The 11220-nt window shown below is 46.9% G+C and overlaps 1 protein-coding gene across 2 annotated transcripts; it reads left to right on the top strand.

Moving 5' to 3' along the window:
• The first annotated feature begins 3961 nt into the window (after nt 1–3961).
• NME6 (NME/NM23 nucleoside diphosphate kinase 6) lies at nt 3962–10678 on the top strand. Of its 2 annotated transcripts, none has more exons than XM_058557505.1 (6): nt 3962–4154; nt 6883–6979; nt 8567–8669; nt 9240–9279; nt 9716–9876; nt 10150–10678. In XM_058557505.1, exons 2-6 carry the CDS (start codon nt 6890–6892, stop codon nt 10314–10316), a joined length of 561 nt encoding a protein of 186 aa, XP_058413488.1. In that variant the 5' UTR covers nt 3962–4154; nt 6883–6889; the 3' UTR covers nt 10317–10678. The 2 variants fall into 2 exon arrangements, with proteins under 2 accessions (XP_058413488.1, XP_058413483.1); XM_058557500.1 differs by having other exon boundaries at nt 3962–4308.
• The last annotated feature ends 542 nt before the right edge of the window (nt 10679–11220 follow it).

Below are 11220 nucleotides of genomic sequence, written 5' to 3'. Positions count from 1 at the left end.
TGTTGAATGTTGGCCACTTTGTTCACAGGCAAGTGTTTTTATAAATCTGATTTTATATACAGGCAGGGATGAATAAGAACCTTAGCCAAATGCCAGTCACATGGTTCAGCAAAGGCACTGTCCCTATGCACGGACTATGGTTTTAGTATGGAAGGGCTAAGGTCTGGGCCTTAGAGCACAGCTGGTTACAGTCTGACGCCTAACTATACCAACACTGGCCTTGGCCTTAGCACAGACCCACTGCCTTCCCTTGTGGGGCATCTGGAGACCCTAAGAAGCAGAGAGATCTCAGGGAGCAGGCCCTGCTGAGGCACAGATATGACTGTAGGGAAGTCTTTCCCTATATAAACCTTTTAGATATCAGGGGCAAAACAATTACTTGGTCCTTTACTGTGTTTTTTAGCTAGTTCTACAGGCAAGGGGCCTTAAACCGAAATTAAGTTCACATATGCTAAGGAACACAAGTGTGTAAGCTCTGAACTTTACACTGTTAGGCCTAGCCTAGCAGGTGGCATGGAAAGGCTGTGCCAAATTCCATCCCTTATGCTGTTCTGAGCTAGACTCAAGGCCAAATGACAAAACTGGAGGAACTCATGCATTTTTTTCTACATGATTTAAGGGTTACTCCCCACCTGCTGGTCTCTTTGCCAGTAACTCTGGCCATGGTTTCACAGCTGAGATTTATACTGCTGCTTCAACAGTTAAAAAGGTGGTGAGGGCTGGCCCTGTGGCTTAGTGGTTAAGTGTGCGCGTTCCGCTGCTGGCGGCCCGGGGTTCGATCCCGGGCGCGCACCGACGCACCGCTTCTCTGGCCACGCTGAAGCCGCATCCCACATACAGCAACTAGAAGGATGTGCAGCTATGACATACAACTATCTACTGGGGCTTTGGGGGGAAAAATAAATAAATAAATAAATAAAAATTAAAAAAAATAAATAAATAAAAATAAATAAATAAAAAGGTGGTGGGTTCTATTTCTAACAAAGAAGAAACAGTGCCCTTATTACAAATAAAATATGCCATCTTCTTAGACTGAAGTAGAAAATACACTCAATGAAATTACTACAGCTACAAAGGTTAAGAAGGTAATGGAGGGGCCAGCCTGGTGGCTTAGCGGTTAAGTGCGCACGCTCCCCTACTGGCGGCCCAGGTTCGGATCCCAGGCGCGCACCGACACACCGCTTCTCTGGCCATGCTGAGGCCGCGTCCCACATACAGCAACTAGAAGGATGTGCAACTATGACATACACCTATCTACTGGGGCTTTGGGGGAAAGGAAAAAAAAAAAAAAGGAGGAGGATTAGCAATAGATGTTAGCTCAGAGCTGGTCTTCCTCAGCAAAAAAAGAGGAGGATTAGCACAGATATTAGCTCAGGGCTGATCTTCCTCACAAAAAAAAAAAAAAAAGAAGGTAATGGAAAAGCCTGTGCCTGGAACATTGTCTTGAGGAATCACGCTCAGGAAGTCCAGGAAGAAAAGCAGAGCTTTAGAAACCTGCTCCATCAGATTAGGAGCAGTGTAAGAACGAGAACAAAGGAAGAGAGAGATTTTCTTAAGAGAAAGTTGACATCTTAGAAAACAACTGAGAGACAAATCTCCAGGGCATGGCCCCACAGGCTCATTTCCTCCCCACTTCCTGTAGCCTAGCAAAGAGCTGGCTCCATGGGTCTTCCTCTCTTCAACAATAAAATGTTAGAAACTCAATGAGCCTTCTGGAAAAGGGCAGGAGAAAAGCAGAGAGAAAAATGCCAAAAGAGAAGTATCTCAAAGAAATGCTACTCCTCACCTGACACATCCAGAAACTGAGGGCAGTATCTTGGGGAACACATGGCACAGGTCCCAATTCTCACTGGGTGTCTGGGGGAACAAACTTTAGAAGCAAGAAGAGCAGCTTCAGCTAAAAAATCGGCCGAGAGTGATTTCCAACTGAAACGTGTGGGTAAAGGACTCTCCCCCGAACCCCTTCAGGAGGCAGGTGTCCTGGGCCTGAGCACCTCCACAGCAGAAGACAGTGGCCACTGAGGACTGCTCACAGGGGGCTGGGGAAGCTGTGTCATTAGAGCCCACCCTCAGTGCAGCCCTTGGGTGCCAGAAACACAGGACCCAAAGGGAAATGGTATTAAGAAATCTGAATATGCTGGATGAAAAAGAAAGGCATCTCAAAGAAGACCTGGTTGGGGCTACCATACTGTAAATTAACACTGCAAGAAGGCAGCATCATCGTAAACACCACTATCCAGAAACAAGACTAGACACAGGCAGTTCCCCTCAGGATACAATGAACATAGGTCATAATTAACCTCTTAATGGTGATTCTCCCAATGGAGTCTAGACTCACAAGTTGGAGACTCTGAATAACTGGTATAGAATTACTGGAGTCCCAGTAAAACTGAATCAAGACTTTTTCAGCCTATTCACCTTCCCTCAGATATCACTGAGTATTGGGGTCTTTTGACAGGTTTCTAGCACAAAATTTTGCCTAGTATCTGGTAGGGGTTGGGGACTGCCCCGCTTTCTAAATTTTGTGGGTGTGGGGCCATGCTGTGATAATTTTAGATGTCTTGTTAACTATTTAGATTCTTGTTGTTGTTGTTTTAAGTGAGGCTTATAAGAGACCTGGCATTGAACTTGGATAGCACAGAGTTAGAAGGCAGGCACATTTGGCTCTCACACCAAGTTATGTTCTCCAACGCTCCATCAGTATTAACTAAGCTGACATTTGGTCTCCATTCTGCCTACCATTCCTTTATTTCTGTTGGTTCTGAGCTGAAGTTCAGAAAAAGGTTGTTATTTATTGGGTCTTCCCCTAAAATCACATCTGCCCATAGTTTCATTATATAGGCTTGTTGTTGAGGATGGTCAAAACAATTATAAAATACAGAACTAAAGCCTTCTACGGTATGTGTAAGACAGAGAAACAGACAAGACAGACAGAAACTTGGTCTAAAAATCAACAAAGTCCCTATAGTCCAAAGGTATGTTAATGAAGATAAAGGTAGAAAACAAAACTGGACATGGTGCATTTGGAAAATAATGCTAAATCAGATGTCTGGTCAGTGGCACATGATGAGTTTACTCTCATCCCGTCCAGACAGAAATGGACATGTGCGTTCACCAACCAGACAGGTGACAAATGGACTTTCTTAAAGACACCCGTGGAAACAAGCTGCCAGGACCACAGACCCTCCTTCCAACATTCCATGAGTGCAACACCTGTATATGCAAGCACCAAAATCAGTTTAAAAAAAATTTATATTGATGACAGCTATCATTTTCACTTTTCTCAAGTTCAGTGATTCCAAGAAAAAATTTTATCACCCTCATTCAACCTGCCACACTGTCCCCTCTCCATAGCCACTGTCATCACCCTCTCCATACACTAGACTAAACATCAGAAAAACCCTCAGTTCTCATCTTCTCACCCTGGACTGCTTCAACAGACTCCAGGGTAACCCACTCCTAGTTCCTTAGCGACATGTTCAAGGCCGTTACGACTAGTTTCCCTCATGCCCAGTGTACACCTGGAATCCAGCCAAGAATCCTCCCTCACCAACCCCATATTGGCTCTGCTCCTTCGTGACTACGTATAGCTCAGAAATCAAGACTTTCAATGGCTGAGCACAGTTCTTCGCCCTCAGCGTACCTCCAACAAATACTGGGCACCAACCAGGCACTACCCTAGACTAAACATATAAGAGAGAACCTAGTCAGACAAGGTCCACTCCGGTGGCCCCAAGGGAGGGCGCTGCCCACTGCCAGGCTGGCACCCTGAAACGCCCATCCTGTCCTCTAGGTGTCCTGCCTCTGGCCCTCCCTCCCGCCTGAGGGCGCCCAAGCTGGGCTCGGAGGAGCAGTTTCCGCCCGAGACGGCTTCATCCTCTCGTCCAGTCCGGGGCAAGCGCCGGAGAGGTACAAGGGACGCCACCAGGTCGGCCCTTCTGCCAGCTGCGCCGGCCTCCGGCCCTGGCCAATCCGACTGCGTGCTCGCCCTCCAAGACTCACACGTCACCTCATTCCGCTTCCGGCAAGGCCCGCAGCCTCACGGCAAGGACCCAAGGAGAGCTGCCCGGCGCACCGCCTGAAGGACCCCGCTTGGGCCGCACAGGCTAGCTATCACGGTGCCTGGTGGCTGGGCGGCGCAGCGGGAGGACCAGGTGAATCCGGCCCCGAACTCTAGCAGGACTGGGGCTCCGAATAGCCCAGAATCTGGAGTGGGCTTAGGCCCCGGTACAGGGGCAAGGGTCGCGCGGCTGTAGGCCTGGAGAAACGGAGGGGCAGCGAGGAAGGGGACGGTGTCAAGAGCAGAGGGTGTGAACCCGGGGGACTAGAGGGCGGGGCCTCAGGTGTGGGGGTGGGGGGGGGTGGAGGCGGAGTTGAGACGCTGCAGGTCCCCGCCGGGCCTGGGAGGATTAGAAGCTTGACCTTCGGCTTCCTGGAAGCAGAGGAAGTGGCGCCTTAGGTGTGGGGGCAAATGTCCAGGCAACTTCTAAAATTTGTAATTCTCTGATGGAGTGACCTTTAAGTTGAGCAAGTTACTCAACCTGTCAACATCTGTTGTAAACCAAGACCAAGACAGCCATAACTTAGCTGGCATTAGGAAAGGAACCACGTCCTCTCCTAGAGAGCCCCTAGTAGCCTGGCCTTGGAATAGCTGGATCAGGTTTGTTCATTAACTCATTCAGTTAGCTACGTGCTAGGCACTCTGCATAGAATACTAAGGCTAGGATGGTGAGCAAAACAGATCCCAGCTTTCGTAGAGCTAACCTTCTAGTGGGGAAGATGTACCTGAAGAAAACATACAAGAAGCCATGAGAAATAACAGGGGAAGTGAGCTAAGGCCTAGTGGGTGAGTAGGAGGTAACCAGAGGAAGCACATCTGGACTGATAAAAATTCTCAGGCAAAGGCTGTCAGGCCAGAAAATCTGGAGCTATAAGGCCCATGAGGCTAGAGCAAAAGAAAGTTAAGGAGTGTGGGGTTCCAGATGAGTCTAGAGAGGTACACAGGGATCAGATCATGTGAAGCCTAGTAGGCCACGATAAGGATTTGGGGTTTTATCATAAAAGCAGGGTACACTTTAAAGGGTTAAGGAGGAGAATGATATTAGATTTGCATTTTTAGTTCACTCTGGCTGCTGTGTGGAGAACAGATTGTAGAGGGTGGCAAGAGTAGAAACTGGGAGACCATTGAGGAAGCTGTTGCAGAAGTTCAGGGAGGATGTCTTGGACTGGAGTGGCAGTTGAGAGGGAGAGAACTGTATGGATTTGAGAGAGATTGGTTAGGTAACATTGCCAGAACTTGGTGGTATGGAGGGTGAGGGAGGGGAGATGTCAAGGATGTCTCTCCCTAGATATATGGTGAAGATTCCGCTCACTTTTGGATTATTCACCACCTGGGATATTAGGGAGAATAGGTTGGCTGATCTTGTACTGGTTAGACTGGGCTTAGCTTTGTGGTTTGAGTGGAGTATCAAGCTGAAAGCTGTAGAAAGGACATGAGTAGATGAGATGTTGGCATAGTTTTTTTTTTTGTTTGGGCCAGACCCTAGCACTGCCTTTAATGTGATTGTTAGGCTACTTTTGGGCTAAGAGAGATGAGAGTGTTGTCCAGACTCAATCCCTGTGTGTGTTCAGGGAAGCCTTCTCTGTATTTGTTGGCAAATTTAGGGGTTCCACCAGATAATCTTTTGAGACCTAGTACTTAGTCCTGCAGAGATGATCAATTTCTCACATGTAAATAGAATTTTACAGTTGAAAGAGACCTCAAATACTCTTAGTCCAGTTTATAAAATATTTTCTGTTCTTTATATCATTTCCACAATTATTTATTGAGCTCGTACACCATGCTAGACACTAGAAATACAAAGATGAATAGAATAAGACTATATAGGTTTGGAGCTGGCCCTGTGGCCTAGGGGTTAAGTTCGTATGCTCTGCTTCAGCGGCCCGGGTTTGCAGGTTCAGATCCCAGGTGCAGACCTACACCACTTGTCAGCCATGCTGTGGCAGCAACCCACATACAAAATAGAGGAAGATTGGCACAGATGTTAGCTCAGGGTGACTCTTCCTCAAGCAAAAAGAGGAAGATTGGCAACAGATGTTACTTCAGGGCGAATCTTCCTCAGCAAAAAAAACCAAAAAACAAAAATGAAATAAGAAAAAGACTATATAGGTTCATTTAGTCAATAAAATTGACCAAGCACCTTTGTGCCAGGCACTGTTTCAGCTGCTTCAGATACAAAATGGTTACAACTAGTCCTTGGCCTTGGAGTTGAGTGTCTGCAAGCCTTGCATTGAGGACAGCTGAGTGTTTTTTGGGCAGGGAGATCCTGTCCTATCTGTCAGATTAGATAAGAGATGGTATATATCCAGCAGACTTTTTTTGGTATCTTGGCAGCATCCCAGTTCTTGTCTATTCAGTCTTCTAATTCTAGAATTGATGGGAGAGCACTATGGGATAGAGGATGAGTGGAAACAGTTATTGTACCCTTATGGCCAGGCTGTTTAGGAATATAAATTGTAAATCCTCTGTAAAACACAAAGGAAAGTTAGGAAGGGAAGGGAATGTTGGCAGAGACAGGTAGTGTTTAAACTTGAATTTCTCCTGAATAGGTAACTCCTTTGTAGGCTTATAGTCGCACAAACAAGATTATGTATATTACACGGCAACTTCAGTGCCCACTCTACCACCCCCTTGCCTCAATCTCATGAGCCCCAATGGGCAATTAAATACAAATAATGTATACAGCCTTACTAGGTAACCGTCGAGTTTTATGAGTGTCAGGAGTGAGAGCACCGGTTGGCGTGCAAGGCTGCATGGCTCCAGAGTAGGAAGGGTGGGGAGTGCAGCACTGATGGGTCCCTAATCCAACTCTCTGATGGCAGGAGTGAGATGACTTCTATCTTGCGAAGCCCTCAGGCTCTCCAGCTCACTCTGGCCCTGATCAAGCCTGATGCAGTTGCTCACCCACTGATTCTGGAGGTAAGAACAAATCCTAAGCCTCTGCTGTATGCCCAGGGCATTGCTTCTGTTTCAGGTTCCATAGAGCCACTTGTGAAGAGTGACAACACAGTCCTGTGCTAGCTGCTGTGGAGGCAAAGCTAGGAGCCCTGGACTCTGACCCTAAGGAGACTAAAAATGTATTGGAGAATTGGGGCAGATATAAAATATAAGAAAGGATCCTATACAATAACAATAAGAACCAAACTTTAATACAATGTATATATATTAGTTTTCTATTGCTACGTAACAAATTACCACAAACTTAGCAGCTTAAAACAACACTCATTTATTATCTTACAATTCTAGAATTTAGAGGTCCAGTAGGCTTGGCTGGGTTCTCTCCTTAGGGTCTCACAAGGCCAAAGTCAAGGTATCAGCTGATTGGGCCCTTATCTGGAGGGTCTGGGGAAGAAGACACTTCCCAACTCATTCAGGTTGTTAGCAGGTTCCTGTGCTTATAGGACTGAGGTCCCCATATCCTTGCTGGCCTTCAGGCAAGGACTGCTCTCAGTTTTTAGAGACCACTCACATTCCTTATCCCATAGCCCACTCCATCTTCAAGACAGCAACAGTGCGTCGAATGCTTCTCATGCTTTAAATCTCTCTGACCTCTCCTTTAGCCCCCAGCCAGATAAAACTCTGCTTATAAAGAGCTCATGTGATTAATTAGGCCCCTCTGGATAATCTCCCTTTTGATTAAAGCAAAATCAACTGCCAGTAACCTTAATTACACCTGCAAAATCCCTTTTGCTGTGTAATGTAACATAATCATGTTGCATCATATTCACAGTCTTGGAGATCTGGGTGCAGAATCTTGGTGGGGCTGGGTGAGGGTCATTTGAGGATTCTGCCTACAATAGTTTGATAAGTGCTAGCTGAGCAGCACTGTTCAGTAAGCCTACTGCGGTGCAGAGGAAAACCAGAGCAGCCAGGAGTGGTGGCCTGCAAGTGCTAGGACTTGGCCAGGCCTCAGAGGAAGGGTGGACTTCAGTTTGTGCACAGGAGGAGGGCAGGTGTTCCATAGAAGGGAGATGCTGAGGCAGGAATGTGTGTGGTGGGTCTGAGTGCCACAGGCGGGCTGGGTTGATGGGACTAGAGAATGGGAAATGGAGGGCAAGGAAACTGCAGCCTTGAGCAGTGGGCTAAAGTGGTTGTACTTCATTCCATGAATAATAGGAACCACTCAAAAGTTTCTAACCAGAGTGGGACATATAAATTATGGTATTTTTAATCTATCGAGTGTGATGGTTTGGAGAGAGAAAAACTCAAGGCAAAACCACTATCAAGAGACTTTTATGATGGTCTTAGTGTGGGTCCTGTGGGCTTAAGCTCAAAGGGCTATAGGAATGGAGGGGCAGAGATAGCACTTCCTGCCCCCCTCCACCTGAGGCTCACGCTCTGGCTATGTGACTGAAGGTCTTTACCTCACCTCACCTTCTTTCTCTTCTGACCCACCAACAGGACAGACCCGCAAGTCCTGGACTCTGGCGGGTCTTCATGGTTCTTTTGGTCAGCCTCAGATGGTCCCTTTGACTGATTTTTATCTTTGGGGTGGTATTTATCCAGGCTGTTCATCAGCAGATTCTGAGCAACAAGTTCCTTATTGTACGAATGAGAGAACTTCTGTGGAGAAAAGAAGATTGCCAGAAGTTTTACCAAGAGCACGAAGGTAGGATCAACAGTCCTCTGATTGGGAGGCATCTCTATGCCAAGAGGCGTGCAAGAGAGATTTTACCTGGATGCACAATGGCAGGCTCTCTCTGACCTACCAACTGTAAAATTGCAGCCAGTCTTCTAAAGTCTTGGTTTATACACAGACTTTTCATGATTATCAATCTTTTTTTAATATTTTTTCTAGGAGGATTCCACCTCAGAGTCCCAACCAGAAACTTAGTTTTATGTCCTGATAATATCAGTAGTTAACTATTAGTGAATGTTTACACTGTCAGAAATTGGCCTAATGCTCATGATTTCCTTTAATTCTGCCAACAGCCCTGGTGAGGTAGGTATTGTTGTATCCTCAGTACACAGATTAGGGAACTGAGTTAGGGAAGATAATGACTTACCTGAAACTGCACAGTTGTAAGTGGCAGAGCCTGGATTCTGACTCAAGAATGTCAGATTCCAAGGTCCTTGTTCTTTTCTCTAAAACAGTTTTTATTATTCCAAGTAAGAAGGCAGACGTACAAAAAGTTCTCTTGGGCACCAGTGTCTTGATGAAGGTACTCTCTCTTTGCAGGGCGTTTTTTCTATCAGCGGCTGGTGGAGTTCATGGCCAGGTACTTCCAAATTTGGTTCTGGCATCTTTATCCACTGAGACATAGCTCTCCTGCCCCCTGAATAGATTTGTTAATTTCATTTGCCACTTTTTAAAGTGGTAATCAGTGTCAGGTGGCTGAAGAAACATGGACTTGGGGCTCTGACTGATCCAACACTGACCTGGTGGCCACCTGTCACTGGTCCAGTGGTTACTGGACCAGTGGCTGTAGAAGAGTAGTATTGAATGCTACCTAGCAACTCTGCTGATCTCTGTGGCCTTTCTTGTACATCAGCAGTGGCCCTTTATCACCTTCTATTTGAAGCAGCATTGGTACCCAGCTATAAAGGCAAGGAAACTCTCAGGATATACAGTGTGCTTTTATTTGTGCCCTGCTCACAGTGTACCCTCCTAGACCAGATAGCCAGATTCCTGACATGTGCTCCTTCTGTTCACAGTGGGCCAATCCGAGCCTACATCCTCGCCCACAAGGATGCCATCCAGTTCTGGAGGACGCTGATGGGACCCACCAGAGTGTTTCGAGCACGCTACGTGGCCCCAGATTCAATTCGGGGGAGTTTTGGCCTCACTGACACCCGCAACACAACCCATGGCTCCGGTGAGTCTGCCTCCCATGTCAGCCACAAATAAGGGAGCATGGTTTGGGGTTGGTGGGCAGGCCATATGGTAGGGTTGAGAGCCAGGTTCCCCCAGTGAGCTTTCTTCCCAGTTGTGTTTGTGGCCCTTTGTGGCCTTCTCAGTAGATGTGGCCCCAGGACTGAGGGGCAGGCAGAAGTAGAGGCTCAGGTTTCTGAACCCGATTATGACTGTCTCTTGCCTCCATCCTGTGCTCTCTACAAGAACCCCTTCTCTTTCTTACCTCTCCTTACAGACTCTGTGGTTTCAGCCAGTAGAGAGATTGCAGCCTTCTTCCCTGACTTCAGTGAACAGCGCTGGTATGAGGAAGAGGAACCCCAGTTGCGCTATGGCCCTGTGTGCTACAGTCCAGAGGGAGGCATCCACTATGCAGCCGGAACAGGAGGCGTGGGACCAGCCTGATTCAGGCCTGTTGGTCTGTGAAGACTGGTGGCATTGCCCAACCTTTTCTTGTAGACCTCTGGTCCAGGGTATTCTCCTAGGACCAGGGAGGCCTTGGGCTCATGGTGCCATCTCTACTGGGCAACGCCACCTGCCTGAGGGCCTAGCTCCTCATTGCCACCTCCTCTAGAATCTAGCTCTGTCTGCCTCTTCTCTGAATGTTCTTGAGTGGTTCAGAGGAATGATGGCTCCTCTTTTTTCTGAGAACTATGCATCTTTTTTCAAGGAGGAGCTTGCCTAATTGGCTTGCCTGAAAAATGCAGTGACTGTGTATAAGCAACATTTGGCCTATCTTCTTCAATAAAAGTCAGTGTTCTACTGAATTATCAAGGCTGGGAGCACTGCTCTAGGTGCTTTCTCTCTCTTTAACTGGAGTAATTAAACCTGTCCTGAAGGTAAGTTTCTGGTCTCTGCTAACTGAAGAGAGAATTGTGTAGAAATCTCCCAGGAGGTTCACACACACAGTGTGCAGCTTATGTAACGCATAAAGGCACCCAGCGACGGAGCTGAGTGTCGGCTTAAATCCATGCTGTGCACCTGGCACAGGGCTGCATTCTGGAGGAAGGGTCATCTTTTATTTGAACAAAAGTGTGTTTGCCCATTGAGGCATGTTTTTATGACTCACTTTTTTTCTGATTTGCACAAAGCCACTAAAGGTAGCCATGTCTCTGTTGTACCTGAGGATGACAGTTATCTATTGCTGCATTATGAATCACCTCAAAATTTAGTGGCTTAAAACAATAATGATTTATTCTTATGTGTCTGTGAATTGGTTGGGTAATTCTGTTGGTCTCACTTGGACTTATTCATGTGGCGGCATTCAGCAGGTGAATCCAACATGGTCTTTCATCCTAAGCTTCTTTAT

The sequence above is a fragment of the Diceros bicornis genome, chromosome 2 (genome assembly GCF_020826845.1).
Source record: "Diceros bicornis minor isolate mBicDic1 chromosome 2, mDicBic1.mat.cur, whole genome shotgun sequence".
In the NCBI taxonomy this organism is placed as follows: Eukaryota; Metazoa; Chordata; class Mammalia; order Perissodactyla; family Rhinocerotidae; genus Diceros; species Diceros bicornis.
This window is presented reverse-complemented; position numbering and strand designations above follow the sequence as displayed.

Excerpts from the sequence above, each read along its gene's own strand:
- NME6 (XM_058557505.1), top strand. The coding sequence starts at position 6,890 with ATGACTTCTATCTTGCGAAGCCCTCAGGCTCTCCAGCTCACTCTGGCC. Across the intron at positions 9,280-9,715 it reads CTGGTGGAGTTCATGGCCAG|TGGGCCAATCCGAGCCTACA; the intron begins GTACTTCCAAAT and ends TTCTGTTCACAG. Across the intron at positions 9,877-10,149 it reads CAACACAACCCATGGCTCCG|ACTCTGTGGTTTCAGCCAGT; the intron begins GTGAGTCTGCCT and ends CTCTCCTTACAG.